The sequence below is a fragment of the Lycorma delicatula genome, chromosome 12 (assembly GCF_047948215.1).
Source record: "Lycorma delicatula isolate Av1 chromosome 12, ASM4794821v1, whole genome shotgun sequence".
Lineage (NCBI taxonomy): Eukaryota > Metazoa > Arthropoda > Insecta > Hemiptera > Fulgoridae > Lycorma > Lycorma delicatula.
Genome location: NC_134466.1, coordinates 74,441,171 through 74,468,952, shown reverse-complemented (window position 1 = coordinate 74,468,952; position 27,782 = coordinate 74,441,171). Strand labels below are relative to the sequence as shown.

The window sequence follows — 27,782 nt, the reverse complement described above, 5'->3', positions numbered from 1 at the left end:
TCCCTATTTCTGAAAGAAAAGGTAATTTTTGTTCCATCATAATATTATTTATGATAAAATTATCATAAAGATAAGATAAGATGATAAGATTATTTTATTTATTTATGATTAATGCAAAATTATTGATCAGTAATGTACTGTTGCTGTCTTTTTAAAAATATCCTGAATCTCATCAGGATTTCATTCTCAGTCTATCCTCTGCATAATTTTACTACCTTCTCACTTTTCTGACAGGTCAATCGGTTTTGACACTTCACTTACTCCAGAATGCCATGTCATATTCCCACACTCAAGCTTAAGTATATTGATATTATATTAGTAAACCAAAATTAAAATTATATTGAAAATGTTTTATTTGTTATTATGGTAACTAAAAAATGAGCCTTTTAATTAAGTAATAGACTACTTTTATCTTTCTTGATTTTGTATTTAACCTTAGAATGGCAGATTTCAATACATTTATATCAAAAACAGGTTTATTTGTAATCTTGTTTCTGTAACATCTCTTTCTTTTTGAATTTGAAAATAATAATCTTCCTGCATATTGCTCAGTAAAATTAATTTTTTTTTTTTTTTTTTTATTTTCTTTTAACATTATGGTTATGAATAAACTAACGTTATCTGGAAATGTAAATGAAAAATTATGCATTTCTTACACAAGGGTAATGGGTTAGTCCTCTTTTTTTAGCAAGGGCTAACATTTTGGAAAAGTGTGTATTTTTATTTTTCCTTCGATATCTTTATCATAAATATAATAATCAGTAGGAATTGATTGAATAGCCTAGGTCTGTAAACTTATGATTGCTGTTGGAATCTGTTAGGAATAAGAGATACAAAACTAGAAAATGAATTAATTATTCAAATTAATCATCTAACACACACATTTTACTTATAAGTTCACCATTAACTTTAACAAATATTTTTATTTCATCTTATTGATAAGAAGTAGAACATAGTTATTTAACTCGCCACCAGTTATAACTGGTTATAATCTCCCAATGAGAGTAGCAACAGTTATAACACACAAATACCTTCAATTCCATTAAATTATTACCTGGTTTAGCCACTTATTGTCTGGTTTAGACAGCACCTATCTCCAACACTCATTTTGCTAGGTATCCATACTTACTAAAAGTCCAAAAATCTGAAGTTTATAAAAAAATTAATTGCCTTCATGCATATTGACATGTTTGCATTACAGTTGTTATCTAGGCAGTTTTATTAAAGCATATAGATTAATGTTACTTTAATTGTTTATAAGCCGTCTTTTAATCAGTTATTTCTTTCAAAGGAAAAGTATACATTATTGAATCAAGTTGTAAAAATAAAGAGGAAAGATAAAAGAGGGAAATGTATATTTTTACTTTCTTCTCTTTGTAAAAAAGTAAAGTATTGAATAAATACTGATTTACCTAATGTTACTTTAAATTGATTCTTATTTATCAGCCAGAAGAGAATTCACATAAAAAAAGTTTTGTATGAAAATTGATTAAAATTTTATTAATGTAAATTATTACCTCTTAAAATCTTTTATCAAAATGTGAATAAATTCAAAAAACTTCCAAAAATAATTGGGGAACTTCCTCTTTGAAATTACAAGAATATTTCTATCCCACAGTTATTTTAATATTTTGCGCTTGATATTTTCTCATTGTAATGCATCTTCAGCTAGTAAATTATTAAGGGTGAAAAAGTCCGTTCAAAATTAAAAAATAACTTCCAAGAAAAATTTACTCATTAATTTTTGTCACTCTGAAATTTGTTAAAATACATCCAGTGAGTAAAAAAGGAACTGAAATTATAAGAGGAGAGTAAGGAACCTTAATTTGAAGTTTTAAAAGGTTTTATTTTTAAAATAATTTAAAATTCCTTTAATTTTCATTACTTTAAATTGTTTTACTACAATGTTTAAAATTAAACTTACGATCTAATACTCGCGTATTAAATAATAAATTGCACTTTCAACAAATGAAATGTGAAAACAAGAAACCTTACTAGGATAACTGTTTAAAATTTTATTTTTGTACATTGAATCGTTTGCTAAAATGCATCCTAAACATTCTGTATGTTTAAATTATATTAAATAAATATAGCTTAAATTTTAGCTGTACAATTTTTTTCTTCTTTTGTTGACCCTGGGATTGGTTTTCAGTTGATCTTCACAATCTAAAGCAAATCTCTTTTAACTACCTATGTTACCGCATACCATGCCTTTCATAATCTGATCGATATACTAGAACCTCGGTCTTCCTCTAGCATTGTTTCCTAATATCATTTTATTCAGCCTTTCACAAATCGTCGACCCAGTCGGCTCTTCTAAGGTAAGCGTGACCATTAAAAATCATAAAAATATCTTATTGTTTATATGATTTTGCGTCATGTGATTATACGTTTATTTCTGTGCAATCCCATCTAAATATTTTGCTCATACGATAAAAAATACGGAAGTTATAAATATTTTTGTAAGTGTTGTTTAGATCTGAAATCAGTTTGTTTCAAGCTCGAAATTTTTCTACGTTACTATGACAGATTTAGTACCATACTTTTGTTTTAAACGTTGGTAACAATACATGACATCTGTTGCTGTTTGTTTACATTTCTATTCCTAAAAGGCTATGTTATAAATTTCTGTTTTGTATACTTTGGCAAGTTTGTAATCAGTGAAATTATTGTGTATCTTGAAGTTTCATATAGCAAGTGTTTGTACAAAATGCCGAAATGTTAAAGTATTAAATATTAAAAAACGTAAGTTTAAAGGAAACTAATACATAAAAAAAAGTGTTCTGAAAAAGATTACCTGTTACATCGAATCACCCGCCACCAGATATAAATAGGCCTAGTACTTATTCGAAAAAGAAACTGAATTTAGATCGTTACAGAAGTTTTAAAGGATCAGGTGATGAATATTAAATATTTAATAATATTAATATTTGACGTTAATTTATTGAGTAAGTTTTTAAAAACATTTGTTAGTTATAAATATTGTGAAAATGACTGTAAACTTGATTTATTTTGATAAAAAAGAAGTTGGTTTGAACAATAATATTATTATTTTATGATAAGTGTGATAAATCAATCGAATTTATGAATTCAGATAAAACAAAGATTGGTAAATATGGCGTAAACTTGCATTTTGTATATGGTGTGAGAACTATTGTTCTCACACCCATATTTGGCTCCTTGCCAATAGGCAAGGAGCCAAATCCGTATAAGGTATTTTGTTTCGTCATGGACTTACCCTCATTTCCAACAAAACTTCATGCTTACACAAAATTGTTACTGATTGGGACTGCCGTTAAGTGTTGCACAGAAGAAAGTATGATAGAAGCCACTGAGGAAGCTGTGTCTGTAAACAATAAATCAAGAAATCTTAAGCGTGGCCCTTGATGGCTCATAACAGAAGAGAGGTCACACTTGACTCAATGGATTTGTGAGTGTAACTAGTTTTGATACTAGTAAAATTCTTCATGTGAGTGTATTGAGCAAATACTGTCAGGAATGTGTAACTCAGAATGCACAGGAACACAACTGCACCAAAAATTATGAAGAGACAAGTCAAGGCATGGAGGTTATTGGAGCCATTGAAGATTTTAGGAGTACAGAAAGAAATGTAATGTATATTGAGTATCTAGGAGACGGGGACAGCAAGTGTTTACAAAACGTGTAGAGGATAACCCTTATGGGAATGATGTAATCATAGAAAAAGTTGAATGTGTAGGGCACATACAAAAGTCTTGGCTGTGCAGATTAAGAAAAGACATGAAAGGGCAGTGTCTGGCAGATGGAAAATCCATTGGCGGTAAGAATAAGCGTACCTTTTCCAAAATAGATAGAATTCAGTCATACTATGGCCAAGCTATCAGGGAGAGTGATTCCATTGAGAAAATGAGAAAGAATATTGGGAGATCATATTTCCATGAGACATCAACTGACAGAGAACCACAACATGGTGGAAGTGTAACAAAGCAGTTGCTTTAGCATAAAACACCACTCAGTACGGCTATTGCTGAAAAAATTAAGCCAATTATAATTGGCTTAACTTGTCAAAACCACAGTTGCTAAAGAAATGCTTACACCACCGCACACAAAATCTTAATGAGAGTTTTAATCATATAGCGTGGTCAAAAATTCCAAAAACTATTTTTGCTGGGTTAGATATTTTTAAAATAGGGATTTATGATTCAGTGCTGGTGTTTATGATAGATTTTGCAGCCAACTAAAAGTTCTACAAAAATTAAATTTGAAATATAGTGAAAAAAACATAATTTTGGTGCTATGGAGTCTTGATGCGGCACAAGTGAAGAAAGCTGAAGTTTCAATGTTGGAGCCTATAAAGACCAAAAAAATAGTAAGGAGAACACAGGAAAAGAAAAAAGAAGACTCAAAAGAGCCAGATTACGGTCCAGAACATTTTTAACCAAGTAAGCACTTTTATTTACCTTTAAACTGCATTTACTGGAAATGTGTTTTTTTCACCTATTTTCCTTTTTTTTTACTTCCTTGTATGAAGGAAAGTAAGTTTTGTGATTGCAAAAAATTTGGTTTCAGATTTCAATGGAAATACCCATTTTGACAATGCCTCAACCATTTTGACTAGTTTCGGCATGTGATATCTGTTTATACGTATGAATTTGCATAACTCAAAAACGATTGGCCATAGGATGTTGAAATTTTGGATTTAGGACTGTCTGACTCCCTATTTAATTGCAATTGACTGAACCAAAAGTGTAAAAAATCTGGATTTTAAACTTTTTCTTAACTTAAGTAATAAGCCCTGATTGAGAGCTTTTCAACAATAGATTATAAGTGATACTTATTTTCATTGGTTCCAGAGTTGTAGCTAAATAAAATTTTAATTGATGAAATATTTGGGAAGGCACATCGGTTCGATCATCTCCTTTTTTTAACTTTTTTTTTGTAATTTGAATATATTGATCTCTGTAAAATTAAGTTTTACGATAGATAATAAGTCAATAATAACAACAAATAAAATATCAGAAGTTATTAATCAAATAAAATTTTATGTATTTTTCATTTTTTTTAAATGTGTATATGTAATTTAATAGGCGTACAACGAAGTCATGTGTTGTCCACATCAAATTTTTCCAAAGTCTATCTGAAATTTTTTAAAGATTTTACAGGCTATTTTACTTGACCAGTACCAAATTCATAAGTATATCATCATTGAAAAAAAGTTAAAAATTATTTTTTATTTAAAAAATTAAAATTTTCATAGAACTTTAATAAAAAATTTTAAATCTGTAAATATTTCTCCAAATTTAGTAAGTTTGGTAGGGAATTAGTATAAAACTATATAGATTCATTGTAAAAATTTCAGGGAAATTGTTCTAACTGTTAAGGAGAAAAAATAACATAAATATTGCCAAATTAAAACATTACGGGGATACGGTGGTCATGCTTACCTTAATCAAGAGAGCAAGGTTTATCAGTGCCAACCAAATGTAGTAGTACCTTCTCATTAGTCACTTCTTCTATCCAGTGAATTTTCTTCATTTTGCGGTAGTACCGAATCTCAAAAGCTTTAACATTTTTCAGTTTAGTTTTAGCCTAATTGTATTTTTTTTCCCAGCACAGGTACCAATGTTATACCATAATTCATGTTTGACACTGCACATTCAGTTTCTTGTTTTATAGTTACGAGTGTTTAAATTTTTCCTGTCAGCAGCTGATTATTGCTTAATAGTAAATGTTGTAGATCATCAATTATAAGTCTTTGAAACAAGTTTCATATTACTTAATCCGTATGGTTTTCTATTATAGCTTTCAATTTCCTTAAATACCAAATCTATTTAGACAATTACCCTTAAAACAGTATCTTGTATGAGCAACTTTCAACCAATGATATGCTGTTTTCTTATCAGTTTATCTTCACCAAATCTAAATATTTTCTGACAGTAAAAATGTTTGAGCTCGGTTTTTTTTTAATGTACTGTAATCTACATTAACAGGAAAAGAGATATTATGCTCAATCATTATCCCTAAGAACTTCATTAACTAATGACAACTATTCTGTAGAACCAACAATTTTAAACCGTTAATGATTCTGACATTATTTTCTTATGTATTATATTGTTTTTGCGACATGAGGTTCACATAGTGAATTTTTTATGATTAATTCACCATATAAGTTTGAAGTTTATGGTGTTAATGAATTTAATAAACTTTTGTAACTTGTGAAAAAATCCCAAAAATAACAAGAATTTGAACCTGGGAACTTCCAGATGAAATAGAGATACACCATTCAGTCACAGATGTCAATGGAGCGGCAACCTCTGTGAAACTGCTTGTAAAGTACATAATTTAAAATAAATGAAAATTTCCTCCAATTACTTTCAGTTGCATATCATAATGAATTTTTATTTCTTACTTCTACTTTTAATTAATCACGGTTTAAACATTTTTTTCAACTTTACACTAGTTCTAAAATACCAAACGCATAAAAAATCTTACTTGTCTACGTCTCAATAAGGGATGTAGTTTCCATTTCTTCATAGAAAGAAAATAAAATTTTCTTTTCTAAAACTTTCTTTGTCTTCTTAAACATCCTGACCCCATAAGGGAAAACACCTGCCATGTGACAGTTACAGTCGCCACACCACCCTCACCGTCTCTAGCCCAGATGGGCTTTACTGGAGGTCATCTTCAAAACCTTGGCAAAAGGCAACTCTCAGCCTTGATCTTGCCTCTGTCAGGATGCTACCGATGCGAATGCCACATGTGACATTCCCATCGGTGTACTACTACCTAAAGAACTCATAAAAACAACAAAACAGATCTCAAGTCTTGAACAAGACTGATTTGACAATGCCAGAAGGAACTGACCTACTATTCAAGAGTATGTAAGGCGAGTTCAACACGCAACAATAAACTATACTAAAACAGGGAAATACTATGACAAAACAACAACAGAGCAAACCCAGGAAACACCGTAGATCCCCACCACAATCCTATCCTGCCAAATAAACAAGAAAATTTTCTACGATCGTCCATTCAGCCTGGTTTCTCCAATTCACACTGAGATCCAGTGTCGACTCGATGACATCGAGCCGACAAATAGTCTCCGTCCGCATTAATTCATATTTAGTGCATTCATACCCCACTTGGAAGACATCGGCCAGCTGTCCCATTGCGGACACATAACAGAATCTACCAGACCGAACCGCTGCAGTCCCTAAAGACACCGTGCCCAGAAGGAAATTGCGTCACATACTTGGTCGGGTTTATCCTAGAGGCGCCCCGCAAACCAACAACATCTGGAAAGATTGATAAACTGTCTTCTTAAACACCCTGACGGTAGCAGAAGGCACCCTCGATGTGGCGGTTTTGGTCACCACGCCACTCCCTTCGTACCTAGTCCTTATGGGGCTTTACCGGAGGTCAAAACCTCGGCAAAAGAAGTCTCAGCCTTGTTCTTGCCTCAGTCAGGATGCCACTGATGCGAATACCACGTGTGACATTTCCATTGGTGTACTGCGATCATTAAGAACTCTCAAGAAAATAAAGCAAAACATCTTAACTAAGTCCCAAGCAATATTGAATAACAAAAATAATGAACTGAAATCTACCCTACCTGAAAGTTGAGTTCAACACGCAATAATAAAGAATACGAGAACAAACATAAAAAATTAAAAAAACATGAATACAAAACAACAACAAAAACGTAACGCAACAGAAAGCGTGAAAGCCCAAGCGGCACCCTACCGCCCTCAATTCTTTCTTTTGCCAAGTAATTTATTAAGTTCTCCAGTATTACCCATTCTGCTTAGTTTTGCTGATTAACAGGGAGATCTGACCCGATAATATCGAGCCGACAAATAGTCTCCATGCGCATCAACTCGTATTTGGAGCATTAAAACAAAACATGAACGTCATCCAACTGCCCGCATTGCGGACATTCCTAATTCCACCAAGCCGCCCTAAAAGCGTCGTCCCCAGAAATTTATTGCGTCACTTACTTTTCGGGTTTATCCCAGAGGCGCCCTGCAAACCAACAACTTCAGGAAAGAGACCGTGTTTATAACGTTCGCTGTCTGCCTCATCCCATCTGGCCTGCCACAAAGCATTGCCATGTGTTCTCAATTTCCCAAACTTTTTCAGACGTTAACTCGCCTAACTTCTTGGCAACATTCAGCTGCTTCTTCTCAGACGCAATCAAGTCCATCGGTTTCACGCCCGCAATCACCAAGACTGTCTCCCGTGACATAGTACGGTAACCGCCCATTATCGTTAACAATGTCAGGCGTTGAGCCCTTAATAATATATCCCGATAACTTTTATATTTTAGCTTAACCGCCCAGACAGGCGCCCCATATAGCATAATAGCCGCGCACAAGCCTTTGTACAGGATGCTCATGGTCTTAAAATTAAGACCCCAGTCAGGATTGACCACACGTTGGGTATCTCTGTTTTCTTACTCATGAACAAAGGAACACAAGTAGTCCCTTTTTTTTACAGTCCAGACTTTATGAAATTAATGAGATCTCAGATTTCTGTATTCAGCAACAAGGACTGCCCGTTGTTCTGGATCACCCTCACATTGAGAAGCTCTCTGCAAACAACAAACAGTTCTCTTCATGCTTGACAGTTCCTTATTCCATCATGATGCAAGCCTCCCTCGACTGGAACTCAGGGAATTGAGCACTCAGCGGCATCAATAAAAGCCGCTGAAAAACTGACTGCCAGATGTTCCAAATTCAAGACATCCAGACTCCAATACAAAATTCGGAGTCTGGTCAAAAGAAAATCAACAGATTTCTTCCATTCGTCAAGCCTGTGCAGGAAACGACCTTGCCAAACCAGAATGTTATATCAGTAGCGCTCACTCAAGCCACCAGCAATCTCATAGACTATCAATCGATGATCATTTGAGCAATCAACTACCTTCCAATTATAAACATTGGCAGGGATAAATCTACCATTGGTAACATCAATGTTCGTTCCATCAAATAATCAATGCCTATCTACCATACCTATGTAGGTGGGCAACTCACCAGATATGTTATATACCTGTAGACCATGCTGAACTAAAAAGCCCTCTATTAATTCACCGCCATCTTTGGTGAAACCACGATGCCACAAGAGTGACTTAGCATTCACATCCGCACTTATAATGATTGTACCAGTGCCATAGAATCATAGGATTTTATTCCAGACCTCAAGATGTTGATCAGCTGTTGATCACATTTACGCTGAGGCAACCCCTGCTGTGGAATCATAGGGGGGCGGAAACTATCTCTCACACAATCGCTCTTACTTCAGGCTTAGACAGTTTTTCATAGCCTTGAGCTAAGGCCTCAACAATGTTTGAGTTCCCTGATCTTAGGGAGAATTTTACCTTGTACATTAGCCTCAGTACTTCTTGGGTTTTCCAAAAATTGAATTAAGATGTACTTCTCTTCAAATACCTGTATTAATGGGACTGAACCTCCAGTTCTCCCATTACCTTTAGAAAACTTCTCAATCATTAATTGATCTTTATTCTTTCTAGCCCACGACGAACCAGAAGCACTTGCTTGTGAATCCTCATTTCCAGAAAAGGATGAAGAGCCATCGAGCCTAACCTCAATCATTTCCATAATCTCCTCACAAGGTTTAGTTCGCTTGCTTACTCTTTTTCCTTCAGTTTCAGGAATTTCTGAAATCAGAAACACAATAAAAACAGTATCCTAAACACAAAACACACATTGATGTTGTAAATAAACAACAGCCAATGGCAAAACACCTTAACAAAATAACTACCAATAGAAACAATGTAAACAAAACCATATTCAAGTGATTGCTTATAAACAACTTATAATAAATACCAAAATAAATAGTAATTAAATTAAACAATTTAAATTGAACTAAATATTTATAACTTTAATATAAATTAATATTAATGTGTTCAAATTAGTCCCAGTCACAAAAAGGCCAAACAAACTACTACTTATACAAGAGATAACTGTTTTGAAATAACTGTAAAGGCTACCCACACAACCAAAAAATCACAAATAAATAACACATATACACCAAATACTTAAAAACTATACAAAAACAAACCCCAATCCCTTACTAATATATCTTGTAAAGATACTTTTTTAAAAACAAAAAAAGAAAACCGATTATAAATAAATTTTCAACACTTATACAAACTCAACTGCCTTAGTTCATGTTGTGTTTAATCATCATATCACGTGACTTCTTCTGTATTGTGTAAACAATTTTGTAAAACCACAGCCACTTCATTTTGTTCCTGATGCTATTTATTTGGTAACATTAGTTTTATTGAAACTGTTAAACAAATAAGATTAAAGCTAATAATTGAAATATGTAAAACTTAACTTTAATTAATCTTTGTAAATAATGTTTAACGAATCATAAATTTATTAGAATATAAATTATTATCTGATCTTCAACAATATATAAAAGATAATACTAAAGAACATGTAATAAGTAAACACAAATCTAATCTTAAAAAGTTTTTGTTTACTAATCATTTATGTTACTGGCACCTTATATAGAACCCTTATTAGCTGATCAACTCAAATGGGAAGCAAGAATTGTACAATAAGGACAAACTGTTAGGGAAATGTTCATGAATTTCCTAACAGATCCTCTCTTTTTTCTGACATGTTCATAGAGCAGTATATTGAGTTACCTTATTGTCACGCATAAAACTTTGAAAAAATATTCTTTTCAATATATTGTAACTACTCCGCATTGATATTTATTTATAGGAAGATTTGTATTTTCCTCTTAAACTTTGACAAATTTATATTAGTGTGTTTTATTTTGCATTCAGAAGCATACATAATTAAGATGGATGAATTTGCAACTGAAGAATTTTGAAAATTTACCAAAATAATAGTAGAAAAAATCGTAATGATTAATTACTGCCACCTATATTTTTGTTTAATCATCAATCATCTAATAACTTCTTTGATATTATTCACCATTACTTTATCTTTTGTGCAAACGTTTATCCTCAACGTAATTATTATACCCTACAATCCTTTCTTGTAGGATAATTTCACTCTTAATTTTCTTCTTCAATTCCAGTCTTGCTTCTTTAATATAAAAGTTGAAAAGCAGCAATATTACACTACACATTTTTTACTCAGAGAGACTTTTTTTCATCTTTTAATTACTGTTATCTAATTGTTGCAGTATTACTCTATACATATTCTAATTGTGTATATTCTTAATACTGTTATCTAATTCTTTCACAAATACATTTGCATCTTCTACGTATATTGCATTCTTATCCTTTATTTTCCAATTCTCTTTAAAGTTAAAAAAAAATTATTTCACTACATTATTAAATTCCTTCTTCAGATCCACAGATAAGATCTAAAACTGATCTGAATGTAATAGATAGCTTCTTTTTTACCTTCTAACATAAATCAGAAAGCAGAGTGGTGCCCCTTGTTCATAAATTCCGTCATATTAGAACAGTTTAAACCTTTTTGTTGAAACTTGCCAGGGATCATTAGTAGCAGTTGCAGTGTTTACTTCATTTTTGAAACTGTCTTTGTGTTTAACTGTTGTGTTCTTAGCTAAAATAATTGTAACGCTGTAAAATTCAAACATAAGATAATAATAAAAAGAAAAGTTGTTTTTACTTTGACCGTTTAAACGCACATAAATTTTAATTTAACTGATTATCAATATTTGCTTGGAAAACAGACTTCTGGTTGTCAGAGAAGGAGGCTAGCTCTTTTTTGAATTGCAGACTAAATTCAGTCACAAATATAAGCAGAATTGTGACTACCCTCTTCTTTAAAAGTAAGTAGTTGCCATAGTTACAATGCTAAAGTCGAACTTCAGACGATGTTTTATATTCATTGTTCTCTATGTTTTTTTAGTTAGTTGATTCTCTCTCACATTCACTTGCTTTCTCAACTTGACTTTTTATGTTTCCTTCTGTCATTCCCACACTCACTTAATTATTACTCTGCCTTTCTCATACCTCCGTTGGCCATATCCTTTTACAATATTTCCATGAACAATCCCTTTTTATCCCTCCATTTTATATATTCCTTTTTGTCTTTTCATAATGTTTCTATTTTGTGAGTGATAGTTAATTTTTAGAACTACTTCTGTTCAATTTAGAATATATGTATTGCTTTTTAGAATAATTAAATTTATTTTTTATGTAATGAATTTTTATGTATTTTTTCTCTTATTCGTTGTTATTTTACTTATAAATAATTATACAATAAATTGTAATAAAAACTACATGTTTTCTATTGTTTACTATATACTTGAATATGTGTTATGTAAATAAATTCCTGAGGCCTTTCAAACCATATAAAGGTTCATTGTCAGTTTGATCATTATGTTACATATCAAGTAACAATGTGGTTATAGACAAAAACAAATATTATAACTAAAATCTTAATTCATTACAAATAAGCAGTGACAGCATACAACAAATCTCTTTTTCAAAATTCATCTCTTTTAATACTTCTTTTTCATCTTAACTTAGAACTTCTCTATATTGATACGTATTTTTTTCTTTAATTATTATATTTGTATAGAATTTTTTAAATTTCAGATTTCAACAGAAATATCCATTTTGGACAACCCTGAATCAAATTTTGACTAGTTTCGGCATGACATCTGTACGTCACAACAAACATACAAGTACATACGTACATATGTATCTCACATAACTCAAAAACAATTAGCCGTAGGATGTTGGATTGTTGTAACATTTAATTGTGCACCTTCCCTTTCGATTGCAATCAACTGGATCAAAAGTAGTGTCCAAAATCCAAAAAATTTGGATTTTGGACTTTTTCTTAACTGCAGTAATAAGCCCTTTAAGACCTTATTGAGAGTTTTTCAACGAAATTTAAGTGGTACTTTCACTGGTTCCAGAGTTATATCCAAATAAAATTTTAATTAATGAAATATTGGCATCTTACAGGGGGAAAGGCACATCAATTCAAATCCGACTTCATTGCCTTTTTTTTAACCTTTTTTTTTTAATAAAAATATTGATTTATTAATAATTTTTGAGTTAACTCAAAAACAATTAGCCGTAGGATGTTGGATTGTTGTAACATTTAATTGTGCACCTTCCCTTTCGATTGCAATCAACTGGATCAAAAGTAGTGTCCAAAGAGGGCAGCAGCTCTTTCAGTAGTTGTTAGGGGCGTGAGTCAGGACGACTTAAACGGCCGTATCAACATCACTCAGTCCTCTGAGTACTGCGCAGCTGAAAGCAATGGAAAACTACAGCTGCTTTTTTTTCCAAGAAAATGTGGCTCTCTGCATTTTCACATAGAAATAATGGAGGCGCCTTCCTTGGTAAAATATTCCGGAGGTAAAATAGTCCCCCGTTCGGATCTCCGGGTTGGGACTACTAAGGAAGGGGTCACCAGAAAATTAAAAAATAACATTCTACGAGTCGGAGCGTGGAATGTTAGAAGCTTGAAAAAGGTTGGTAGGCTAGAAAATTTAAAAAGGGAAATGGGTAGGACAAATGTGGATATAGTAGGAATTAGTGAGGTTCGGTGGGAAGAGGAAGGCGACTTTTGGTCAGGTGATTTTAGAGTAATTAACTCAGCGTCAAATAATGGGCAGGCAGGAGTAGGTTTCGTGATGAACAAGAAGATAGGGAGGAGAGTGGAGTATTTCAAAATGCATAGCGATAGAATCATTGTAATAAGGATAAAATCAAAACCTAAACCGACAACGATTGTTAACGTCTATATGCCTACAAGCGCCCATGATGATGATGAGGTAGAGTGTGTATACGAAGAGATTGATGAAGCAATTAAACACGTAAAAGGAGATGAAAATTTAATAATAGTTGGAGATTGGAATGCAAGCATTGGAAAAGGCAAGGAAGGAAATATAGTGGGTGAATACGGGCTGGGCAAGAGGAATGAAAGAGGGGACCGACTTATAGAATTTTGCACGAAGTATAATTTAGTAATTGCCAACACCCAATTTAAAAATCATAATAGAAGAATATACACTTGGAAAAAGCCAGGCGATACTGGAAGGTATCAGATAGATTATATCATGGTTAAGCAAAGATTTAGAAATCAACTCGTTGACTGCAAAACTTACCCTGGAGCAGACATTGATAGCGACCATAATTTGGTGATAATGAAATGTAGATTGGGGTTTAAAAACCTGAAGAAAAGGTGTCAGATGAATCGGTGGAATTTAGAGTAGCTTGAGGAAGAGGAGGTAAAGAAGATTTTTGAGGAGGACATCGCAAGAGGTCTGAGTAAAAAAGATAAGGTAGAAAATGTAGAAGAAGAATGGGAGAATGTTAAAAAGGAAATTCTTAAATCAGCAGAAGCAAACTTAGGCGGAATAAAGAGAACCGGTAGAAAACCTTGGGTTTCAGACGATATATTGCAGCTGATGGATGAACGTAGAAAATATAAGAATGCTAGTGATGAAGAAAGTAAAAGGAACTATCGGAAATTAAGAAATGCTATAAACAGGAAGTGCAAACTGGTGAAAGAAGAGTGGATTAAAGAAAAGTGTTCAGAAGTGGAAAGAGAAATGAACATTGGTAAAATAGACGGAGCATACAGGAAAGTTAAGGAAAATTTTGGGGTACATAAATTAAAATCTAATAATGTGTTAAACAAAGATGGTACACCAATATATAATACGAAAGGTAAAGTCGATAGATGGGTGGAATATATTGAAGAGTTATACGGAGGAAATGAATTAGAAAATGGTGTTATAGAGGAAGAAGAGGAAGTTGAGGAGGATGAAATGGGAGAAACAATACTAAGATCTGAATTTAAGAGAGCATTAAAAGATTTAAATTGCAGAAAGGCTCCTGGAATAGACGGAATACCTGTAGAATTACTGCGCAGTGCAGGTGAGGAAGCGATTGATAGATTATACAAACTGGTGTGTAATATTTATGAAAATGGGGAATTTCCATCAGAATTCAAAAAAAGTGTTATAGTTATGATACCAAAGAAAGCAGGGGCAGATAAATGTGAAGAATACAGAACAATTAGTTTAACTAGTCATGCATCAAAAATCTTAACTAGAATTTTATACAGAAGAATTGAGAGGAGAGTGGAAGAAGTGTTAGGAGAAGACCAATTTGGTTTCAGGAAAAGTATAGGGACAAGGGAAGAAATTTTAGGCCTCAGATTAATAGTAGAAGGAAGATTAAAGAAAAACAAACCAACATACTTGGCGTTTATAGACCTAGAAAAGGCTTTCGATAACGTAGACTGGAATAAAATGTTCAGCATTTTAAAAAAATTAGGGTTCAAATACAGAGATAGAAGAACAATTGCTAACATGTACAGGAACCAAACAGCAACAATAACAATTGAAGAACATAAAAAAGAAGCCCTAATAAGAAAGGGAGTCCGACAAGGATGTTCCCTATCTCCGTTACTTTTTAATCTTTACATGGAACTAGCAGTTAATGATGTTAAAGAACAATTTCGATTCGGAGTAGCAGTACAAGGTGAAAAGATAAAGATGCTACGATTTGCTGATGATATAGTAATTCTAGCCGAGAGTAAAAAGGATTTAGAAGAAACAATGAACGGCATAGATGAAGTCCTACGCAAGAACTATCGCATGAAAATAAACAAGAACAAAACAAAAGTAATGAAATGTAGTAGAAATAACAAAGATGGACCGCTGAATGTGAAAATAGGAGGAGAAAAGATTATGGAGGTAGAAGAATTTTGTTATTTGGGAAGTAAAATTACTAAAGATGGACGAAGCAGGAGCGATATAAAATGCCGAATAGCACAAGCTAAACGAGCCTTCAGTAAGAAATATAATTTGTTTACATCAAAAATTAATTTAAATGTCAGGAAAAGATTTTTGAAAGTGTATGTTTGGAGTGTCGCTTTATATGGAAGTGAAACTTGGACGATCGGAGTATCTGAGAAGAAAAGATTAGAAGCTTTTGAAATGCGGTGCTATAGGAGAATGTTAAAAATCAGATGGGTGGATAAAGTGACAAATGAAGAGGTATTGCGGCAAATAGATGAAGAAAGAAGCATTTGGAAAAATATAGTTAAAAGAAGAGACAGACTTATAGGCCACATACTAAGGCATCCTGGAATAGTCGCTTTAATATTGGAAGGACAGGTAGAAGGGAAAAATTGTGTAGGCAGGCCACGTTTGGAGTATGTAAAACAAATTGTTGGGGATGTAGGATGTAGAGGGTATACTGAAATGAAACGACTAGCACTAGATAGGGAATCTTGGAGAGCTGCATCAAACCAGTCAAATGACTGAAGACAAAAAAAAAAAAAAAAAAATATTTTATGGAAAAAAATTAAATAGAAATATTAAATGAGTTGGGTGAATTCTTAGGTGATTTTTTTATTATTCTGTTGCTGCTATCTGTAGTGAAATAAAATGTTACTTAGAACAAACGTAACAGGTGGAGCACTATTTCAAGTTCTGCTGTAAATAGTGTTTTAAAAATCTTTTTAACTGACTTCACTAAAAGATCACGCTCAGTTCAACCTGTTCAATTCCTTTCTTATAGTTAAGCCTTACTCTTCTCCAAGTGGACTAATTTTGATGATACTTTTTATTTTGTAAAGTTACTGTATTTTTGCTATGCGGTAGGTATTTTAAACAAAAAATTATATATAAGTTGACATTCAAGCGGTTGAATATAATTGTTTTCTTTTAATTCTTTTTAGCCAATTGATATTTTCATTTTTTTTTGTCATCGCTGCTTAGTGCTGGCTTTTTTTAATGACTCATTTATCGACTGTGATGTCATTCTGATACCCTAAGTATTTTAATATGAAAATTAAAAAAAAAATCACTTGGAAACATCAGGTAAAAAATAAATAATTATTCCCACATTCTAGAGGGCCATCTTCATGCTCAGTAATAGTATCTTTGAGCAGTTTCTCTTTGTTTTTTTATTGCTATTAAAACACAGTAGAGCCATAATAACACCTGTATTTTCATAGACCTAGCTCATGCTTGATAGCAGTCTCTTTATGTAATTTCTCTCCATCTCTTTCTTATTTTTATTTAGTCACAGATTTTTCACCTTTGTGTTTCTTGCAAATGGCGTTTTTTAAATTACATACAGCAGTTTTTGTTGGCTTACCCATATGTCAAATAAAAATAGAAAATTTTAAATAGAATACTTTGAAACTGCCGTCACAAAAACGAACTAAAAACAAACAAAAAAATAATAGTTTCAATTCCTACTTTAAATATCACTTTTTAAAGGTTTTTTTTTCAGATTTAAGGGTTAGATCAGTATTTCTCAACCTTTCAGTATTTGCAACCCAATTTTCAGTCATAATTTTCATCATGCCCCTCCTTCTCATACAATAATTGTGTACTATAATAATGTATTTTCAGTATTTTGATGCTAAAGCTACGCTATCACCTCGATTACAAACTCTACAAAATTACCAAGAATAAGTAAATTTATTGATATTTGGCATCACCAATTCACTGCATTGACAAAACCAGAATCGATGCCTCTCTATTGCTCTGCCTTATGTCCACCATATTGGACATTCTCGCGACTTTTCGAGACGTTCTGATTTGTGTTGAACATTCTGAAACATTTGTGCAAACGTGTATAAATAAATGCTGCACCTATTCAATTCCAGCCAGTCTCAGTTAAGTTGATCCTTCTATCGATATGAAATCTATCGTGAATGTGTATGTTGTTATTTGCGTGTTAATTGTAATTCACAGTATTAAATATTCATGGCAGTAAATTTATACAGAATTATGGATAAATTTTTTAAGTCGACATAAGCGAGCATTAGACAGTAGTGAAGCATATCAACAAGTGCACAGATGAGCGCGGTTCTGAAAATTAAATCAAGAATACTTAAATTTTGGGTTTACCAGTAAATGTAGAAGAAGGCCTCATTTTGGTAGCAGACAGCATGAAAAGTAATAAACGATATTTGGAAACGCTTCATAGTGAGTACATTAACAAATCCTGAGAATTCTTCAAATTAAAATTAAAATCATATGAAAAGCAAACATAATTTTTTTAAATACTTTGTGAGTGAAGAAGCTTTAGTTCCCTGTTACAAAGTTTCATATAAAATAGCCAGATGTAAAAAGATTCACACCATAGGTGAAGAGCTTATTTTGCTAGCGCTGCAATTGAGATTGTAGAAACTACATTTGGAGATAATTTTGCCAAACAATTGCCCTATCAAATGTTACTGTTGCCCGTCAAATTGGTGATGTAGTCGAAGATGTACGGCACCAGATTTTCGGGAAGTTTCATGACAAATTGTTTTCAATTCGGTTTGGTGAGGCAGCAGAGAGCAATAAAGATGCTCATTTCATTGCTAATCCCTTCAGTTCTGTAACGGTATGTCGGCAATGCAAGTACTACTTTTTTCCAAACCGATAGAACTCAAAGCAACAGCAGTCACATTATTTGCTATCTTAAATGATTTTATAGAGGCATCACTCTTTGAATTTTGGGCAGGGGTGGATGAGTTTTCTGCACTGAAAACAAGAGCATTTCATACCGTTTTCAACATCCTAACTTTGCAAAACCGGATTTTCAGCGGTAGCTGCAACTCAGAGAGTCTATTTCTAATACTAAACCTTCCTTTGGAAAACTGCTTTGCAAGACAAGCCCAAGGGAGTCGCTAATAATTATTAAACTTGTTTTTAATTTATTATCGATAAGTTAATTATACATTGTGCAATACTAACACAATCTTATTTGTAAGTGTATTATGTCATTTTAAATGTGTATTTTATTTATAATTTCAGAATATATGTTTTTTTTTGTTTTTGATTTCCTTTCAGTAAATTAGTAAGTTTTTATAATAATATTTTCTTTTTGATGTGCTTCCGTCCTCCAACATTCCCCTAGGAGATCATCTCAGAGGTTGAGTTGCTGATAGTTTTGAACTCGGCATAAACTTAAATAATCAAAATTTAAAGAAAAATGTAATGTGTTTTTTCCGGATAATTTTTAATATCGTGTTTATAAGTTTATTTAATTTTTCCTCATTTCATTGCGCCTTGTATTTTTATTTTATTTCCAAATATTAGCGTTTATAATTTACATTTTTGTATTCACGTTAGAAAATAAATCTGTGGAAAATCCTGTATGCTTTCAATGTATCATATTTAATAAAAAAAATAAATAAATATTATACTGCGATTAATGACTCATAAGGCTTGAAAGGCCTCAAACTTTTTCATTACATAAACTTCCTGTGTTCAAGTAAGTGCTGTCGATAAAGATTTAGTTTTTATTTTATATTGTTATTATACAGCACTGCAGGAAACGATTCAAAAGATTTTATATATTTATAATTTTACAATATTGTGTAATAAATGATATAACTGTTGTAGCAGTACAGTGTTATAATATAAAATGATTAATTATTATCATATTTTTAAAATATTTAAAAAAAGAAATGAAAAAGAATTTCATTTAAATTTTTTCTTTTAACTTTTTTGCTTTCCTATCAATTAAATCGACGCGCACACTCATCCAATCGACTCATATCACAGAAAGAATCAAATGTATCACGCTGTATCTGCTATCATCGCTATGAGGTAACTACTTTTTAAGTGATTTATACCCAGTATATTTATTATATTTATGTTTTACAGACACAGTAATCATTAATTTTTTTTGCACATATTTTTACGTCTTTTCTTAATGTTTATTATTGTAAATGATTTCTTGTTTCGTATTTTTGATTTTTTTATAACGTGTTCCATCACATTTTTACGTATTTATAATTAATTTTGCTTATATACAATTACGTGTTGCGCAATAATAAATTTTATTTACGTAGTACTGTAGAAAAAAAAGAAGGTTGTTTTTTTGTCAATTCTGCGATAATATGTTATCGGATTCAGTTTCAAATTTTTTTTATAAAAAATTTTTATTATGTTGTTTAAATGTACGAGCTTAAAGGTACTTCATCGCAGCAAACATCTGTCTGAGCTGAAGCCTCAAAGCCTGTGAAGCGACACCGACATTCATTTGTCACACTTGCCTTTCCTAAAAACATCGCATTCTTTTGAGTTTGAAGTTATCTAATTATAATTGTACTTTAGCTTATGAAAATAATAATAATCAACTGTGATTTTATATAACGATAAATTATATTTAGTTTTCAGAGAAAATTATAAACTAGAATGTAAATAGATCTATCGATAACGTAATTTATATTATTTCAGAAACAATAAAACATTTGGCAGGTCTGACCGTTTAAAATATTATGATTTTTAAATATAATTTTACGCTGTAAAGTACAATCTAACTACTTTTGAGTAGATAGCAGTTCAGACTTGTTCTTGTCTTCATTTTGAATCTATCAAATCAGTTTTCGGAACGCTACAGTATTTTGTTGCTTTTTTAACCGGACTTTTATATGAATATCTAGTAATTTGAGCTTAACTTTCTCTTCACAACAGCTTTTTATTTATAAGATTAAACTTCTTTCCACGTTGAACACTATTTGCTCACATTTTCATAAACTATTTTACGCATGGTTGAACTAGATGCTCAAAATATTTATTAAAATATTTTAATTATTGTGGTACTAATTATAATACAGCATGTATTTTTTATTCGTATTAATAATAATAAAAAAAAACTATCCGGTATAATAAACACAAAAATGCTTATTTTGTTGTTAAAAAAAATACAGTATTGAAAAATATTTATGCGTTCATTTTGTGGAACAATACCTGGAATTATAATGTAGTCTACAAACTGTAAGATATAAATTATTTATATTTTGTGCTTATTTTAAATTCTAAAAGATAGCCATCATTGAGAAAGGGTGTTATTTTATTAGAACTGTTATAACACATATTATAAATTAATTATAGCAAATGATATTTTATATTTAAACAGATATTCTAGAATGTTAAAAAATGTCAATTTGTTTATACGTTTTAAAAATAATGTCACTTAAACGGTAATCGCTTATTAATTAACAATTTAAATCTTAATAATTTAACTTATTTCACATGATTATGTTCTGCTAGATTTTTAACTGCAATAAAGTTTTTTATTATTTTATTTGTCAGTTTTAATATAATTTATGTCAACGTGTAATTAAAATATGTATTCAAGAGATAACAGGCTACATGCCGTAAATTAAGTATTGTTTAGTTTAAAAAAATTACAGAAAACAAAATGTATTAAGTAGTATGTTATTATAACTGTTAGTAGGAATTACTTCTATTTTTAGTAGCGTACTTGATTTATAACTGGATTCAAGGTTCACAGATTCACATAGGTTTCTGGTTTTCCATTATAATTTAACTTTATTCTGAATAATCGGTTACCATTTTGTGATAAAGATAATGCAGAAAAAAGTATTCGGAGTTGTTTAAATCCGTACTAAAAGTACGCATATTACTATCGCTTTAAATAAAACAATTAATGGAAACAGCACTTTATACCCCGATGAATAACGTAAAAGAAGGCACTTGAATATTACACGTTTACGCCAGACAAGATCTCACGAATAAAAGTAATAACTATATATTCATAAATCCCAGAACAATTTATTGAAGAAGGAAAGAATTGTAACTCAGAATAATAAAACATGAAAGATAATTAAATTTTGTTTTAATATAAAAAAATAAATAAATCGTCTCAATAAAGCGCATCGTGTTACAGCTACACAGTTTACGAGGTGCTACCCAAAAGTTCGGGGAATTTTACCGTAAAAATAAAATAGCTTACCGCAACTTATAATTTCCACCGTCTCCTTCAAAGTAATACCCTCGGGCATTGATGCAGTGATCCCGTCGTTTTTCCCATGATTCCACGCGTCCCTGGAAGTCTGCAGGTGTAAGTGTTCGAAACACGTTCTACGTTTCTTCCTGAATATCCTTAATTGTGTTAAAACGACGGCCTTTCGATTGAAATTTTATTTTCGGAAAGAGAAAAAAGTCGCACGGGACAAGGTCAGGCGAATAGGGCGGGTGGGAAATCACTACTGTCTTTTTGGAAGCCAAGAAATTCCGAACGGCTAGCGATGTGCGCGCGGGCGCGTTGTCATGGTGCAGAACCCGGCTGTTCTTACCCCACAGATCTGAACGTTTGCGCCTAATGCTTTCACGTAACCGCTTCAAAACTTCACGATACAACATTCCGTTGACAGTTTGACCGAGAGGAACAAATTCCTTATGGATGATGCCTTTGATGTCGAAAAAAACAATCGTCACGGACTTCATGTTGCTGCGAACTTGGCGTGCTTTTTTAGCCGCGGCGAACTTGGCGACTTCCACTGCGACGACTGCCGCTTAGTTTTAGGGTCATACCCGTACACCCGTGTCTCATCCCCGGTTATGATGTCGGAGATGAAGTTAGGGTCATCTCTTGCTGAATTTTTCAATTCGCTACAGACAGCTACGCGATTTTGTTTCTGGTCTCTGTTCAACAGTCTCGGTACGAATTTTGCAGCGATGCGTCTCGTGTTCAAATTGTCCGACAAGATGCGTTGCACGGATCCGTATGACATTTGTTCGATTGCACAAACATCGTGGATTGTTTGTCCGCGATCTGCAACGATAGCCTCTCGCACTTTCGCGATGTTTTCCGGTGTTGCGCTTGTTGATGGTCTTCGTAAACGCTCATCGTCATCGACTGTCGTTCGTCCATCTTTGAATCGTTTGTACTACAAAAAAGTTTTACTTTTAGCGTTGTCACCAAATGCTTCCACAAGCATGCGTGGGTTTCTGCACCGGTTTTGTTAAGCTTGAAGCAAAATTTTATGCAGGTTCAATCTGCCGTTTAGAACTTCGCCGAAGCAGTAAAACACAACGTTACACAACCGCACGAAAGTCAACAATGCAGCCTCTCACCGTCACAGCTGTTGGAACACTGATTCACAAAGAGTACTGTTAGCCACATCTAGCGGCGGCAGGTCGTACCAGTAATGGTTTGCACACGAAATTCAAATTCCCCAAACTGTTGGGTAGCATGTCGTATAGGTCTTTTACTATTAGAGTTGCTTTCTCTGAAAATAATGTTTACAAAGTAATTCCATCTGTGTGGTTAACGGAATGAAGGTTTTATTTGTGGAACTTAATAGCAGTTGCATTTCAGTCAGATTGCCACATTAATGTACAAGAGTATTTTGGTTCATTGAAGAAAATGGTAAACCGCTTCTCTCTTCATTTTCCACGGTAACCCTAACGCGGAATGCTTTTTGTCTTGGGTATGGCCATGACAATTTTTGCAGTGAATCTTTATAATACGTCCAGTCACCTATTTAGTTTTTGATTATGGATTTTAAGATAATATATTTATAAGAATTTATTTTAATTAATAAGACATTATGCAAAAACTATATACCAGATAGATGATAAGATATTAATCGTTGCCTACAAAAGAAATGCTATTATGTATAGGTATATGCAGTACTATCAAAATGAAAGTGATTGTTTTTTTCATATTTTTCATAACAAAAATAAACTTTCTTAATATCAGTTATAATTTTCTCACGTAAAAAAAGGATCTTGTTTATAAAATTTTTCAATTATGAAATCCTGTTGGTACAAATATTTATTACAATTAAAATAAATTTTAATTATCTATCAAAAGAAACAATGTGATTACTGTGTACTTCATTATGATGGCTTTGATTTTGCACCAGTTGATCATTAAATTTTATAAGTATTCAATTTCTTTTGTGTATATGTAATAATAATTTAAGAATTTTATAACATTTATGAGAAATTTTAATATGAATTAATTACTTGTGTAGTTTTTATACTGCTAATGTCATTTTTAACGTATTTATTTATTTATTTGTAGCCAATAAAAATATTAAAATTTGTTTTTAAGTTTATACAAAAAATAACTTTTGAAGCAGAGCTTTCATTTATTATCAATGGTTCATTTTAATTGCTTTTATTTAACATAATTAAAACAATGTAATAAATAATCAATATCTATCCAATCCAATTTATATACAACACAGGCAGTTGCTGCTATTGTGTGTCGAAATTAATATCATTTTGACATTATTAAATTAAGATTTTATGGTATACAGTCCCTTTCTTTTATTATTATTATTATTTTAATATTTATTTATCTTTATTCTTAGCCTGTGCTTGTAATTATTTTTCATATTTGATTGTGGTTTATTAATTCTATTAATTATTATTAATTAAAGCACTTACATTTTTTTTTGCAAAGAATAACTTATTGTAAAATTATTATTTAATTAAATTGCTCAAAAGAAAACCGTCACAAGAAATAAAGTACTAAGTATATATATTTTTTAAATTTAAATGGACATTATCAGTCTATATAAAAGATAGTAAATAAAAAAGAAATAAGTCTAATAAAAATCAATACTTAAGAAATATTATAAACATTTGAAATAAGAAAAACCATTACAAAAAATTACAAATAAGAAATATTATTTCTATCTATTTTTACAAAAATTAAAATCAAACTAATAAAAAACTAAAAATATTGGACACTGCGATTTCATTTTCGACAGTCCAAGTTGAAATCAAGAGGTGTACTTGCAATATAACTTCTTTTATGTCTTAAATTCCCAGTCAGGCCGACACCAGACACTACACCCTACTCCATGCCGTTTATATATAAGATGAAAATTTAATTCAAGAAATGCAGGTGATATTAATGTTTACTTTCAAGAGACTTTTTTTTAATGTTAAATTAGACCAGAGCAAATTTATAGCGTGTATATTGTATAATTTCAAACAGGAAGCGGTAGATTAATTTGTTTCTTTACACCATCTATCCTAGGCTTTCTTATAGCTTTGATGCATTTAAAAACAGCTGAGGTACAAAAAAACCAGTCAGAGGTACTTACTGAGAAGTAAGTATGTTCACTACACAATCACTAAATTGAAGAATGTCATTTTAGGGCTGAATATCACCAACAATTTGGTGAGATTAGCATGTTGATGTACTACGTTCTGCTCAGAGAAGAAGGCAGCAGTTAACAACTTAACTACTCATTTTTCTAGTAAGTCTAATATGAAATGATTGTTATTTTTGGCTGTCTGTCTTTTCTTTAGTGGCTTGTGACTTCACAACAACCTTCCTTCTTACTTTGTAAGAAGAAAGGTTCCATCAACTTTCCTTCTTTGTTTTTAGTAATGTTCGAAAAGGAAGGCTTCAGGTTTATCTACAACAATTTTGGTTATGGCACTTAACATATTAAACAAGAATAGTTGAGGAAATTTATTTTATTATAAGTAATAAAGAAAAAATTATTGAAGAGCCAGGTACCAATATCTCAAACAAACTTTCAGAATTTTAAAATTAGAAGAAATCAAAAGTTATTTGGAACTTTTTTTTATTGTAAGTGCATTAAGTGTTTATGTATAAATTTTGTTTAACATCAGAGGTATTTCTGTGAGAGTTAATTATCTTTCAGTCAAATAAAATCGTTTTTATCCTATATAATTAAATGTGCATTGTTGTCTGTCTGAGTAGAGAGTTTAAAAGGTATATATAAATATTGTAAGATAACCTTTTACTTTTGACTTGTACGGTCCAAAGTGAAATTATAAGTACAATTAATATTAGTATTCTTAACAGCATATGTTGTTCTTTGTATTATTTATTTACTAATTTTTTAATATGTTTTTATTAATTTATATCCACCTATAACAGTAGATTTGTATCAAATTTTTATTTAATTATTATCTTTTAAGTGGCACTTATGCATTTCTTTTAGATAATTTATTTTATTTATTTATGAGAAGGAAAACTCGCATACACGCATCTAATGCATATCACACATATCAATGTTTTGAATGCTTTTACGCTGTTTGATTTTAAGGTATTTATTAAGATGTAAGATTTTATTGAGGTATCCAAAAATCACATAACATAAAGATACATGTTTAAGATAAAGTTTATGTGATTCGCAACTAGCCGGTTCATGCAGGTCATGAAGAGGGTATCACTAGAAATGATGATATTTCAACGATGTAATTTTAAGTAATGTGTTTCATTGTTTGTAAACAATCATAATAGCATCTTAAACCAGAGTAATGTGTGCTTTCTTCACTTATTTTAAAGCAAATGAAACCATAGTTTTAACAAAATAGAATTTATTTTTTTTTTATAAGGTAGTGGGCAGGAATCCCTTGATTACAATATTTTGGCAGAGCTCTGAAGGACGCAGTAAAATTCTAATGAAGCATCAACAAAATGAAAATAAATATTCTTGAACAAGATCATTGTGAACATTTGTTAAATAACTTGAAATTCAACACAGATTTCTTTCACTCGTTAAGATTTGATTCGAAAAGACTAGTGGTCGAAAAGGAAATCAGCGACTAATAAACATATACTGCTCTAACGATATGTAACCTTGTGTTAAATAAAATGGTTTTTTTTTTATGTTTTTAATTGACTTCAAAAAATAGGGAAGTTCTCAATCCAATCTATTTAATTTTTTTTTTTAGTATATGTTTGATCCGTACTTATGATCACATAAATTGATTTTGGTTTTTATTATTTCATTTTGAAGAGTTCCTCCGATAATCCTGCAAAAGGTTTTTTCTGATAATCTTAGCGGAAGATTTTCTAAAGAAAAAAAAACACATGTTAACATAGACTTTTATAATTTTTTTTGTCATTATTGTTATAGTATTGAATTACTGTAGCGTAATAATTTGTAGCCTAAAAGTATCTGCACGTGTAATCAAATTATCGATTATACATATTCACATGTAATTATTGTTTATATGTATTCAAAGTATCTTCACGTGGAACTAAATAAAAGACTTAAGGTGATTAGCAAGAGTTTACATTTTCATGCAATCATTATTCACACTCATAAGTAATATTTTACATTGTTTTCTAATCTAGTTAGATTGAATCTCTATTAAATGTTTAAATTATTTAGAAGTAAGCTACTTCCATTGAAATTTGAATAAAAATTAATCGTCTCTAATGGCTTGAATGTGAATTACAGACTATTTCAACAGAAGCATTTAGAGCGGTCATACTCAGTTTCAGGTTAAAACTAGAACATGAAATCCTTGCATAATATTAAAATTAAAATTCTGAGCAAATTAGAAATTGAAGGATGGCTGATATTAGTTTTAATCTACTATTATAATCGATTAGGATTAGGCTTTGCATATCGTTCAAAATTAAATTTGTTGTTAGAGTAGGGAATTCTTACCTTTATATGTAGTATTAGTTCAAACTAGATGTATTTTTTCAGATAACTTTGTTTTTAAATTAGTTTTTATTATAAGTACTACAATTTGTTCTTATAAGTTCTTCAATGCACATTCTAGCAGTATTGTTATAAAATTACTTTTCTCCTCTTTTTCTTAGGAAGAATGGTAGAGATGGTGGTATGAATTTGAGTGGTGATAATACTGCGCATCAGTTCCAAGAATATACATATAAAAAAATAACACCATGTGATGTTTGCTCACAAGTACTAAGAGGTATGTAATCTATTTATCTTTTTTCTTAACTATAAAAAGATTATTAATATACTCTTGGCCTGCTTCATTTACCAATTTCTGTAGGATTTCGTTCTCTTTGCTTATGTGTTACATCTGGATTCACCTTTCACTCACTACCATCAAAAAAAAAAATTAGAAAAAATATTCAGAAAATAAGGAGAAAATTAGTTTTTTCCAGTTGGCAGACCTGTAATTTCTGACAGAATTTACAAAATGCATGTTTATTTCCAGACCTCAGCTGTGACGGTGTTGTGGTATTTAATACGTTGACTACAATTAATAACTCTGCGTGTTGCAATTTAGTGGACCTTTGAGCCACTCTGTAGATGCATGCAAAGTAT

The 27,782-nt window shown here is 31.5% G+C and overlaps 1 protein-coding gene across 2 annotated transcripts in view; it reads left to right on the top strand.

The window, feature by feature from the left end:
• The window catches only part of Stacl (SH3 and cysteine-rich domain-containing protein), a 1,060,888-nt gene that overhangs the window by 914,684 nt on the left and 118,422 nt on the right, over window positions 1-27,782 (top strand). For both annotated transcript variants that reach the window (XM_075379276.1, XM_075379274.1), the window contains exon 12: window positions 27,305-27,420. In XM_075379276.1, the coding sequence (XP_075235391.1) occupies window positions 27,305-27,420 (116 nt within the window). The remainder of the gene's footprint in view (window positions 1-27,304; window positions 27,421-27,782) is intronic.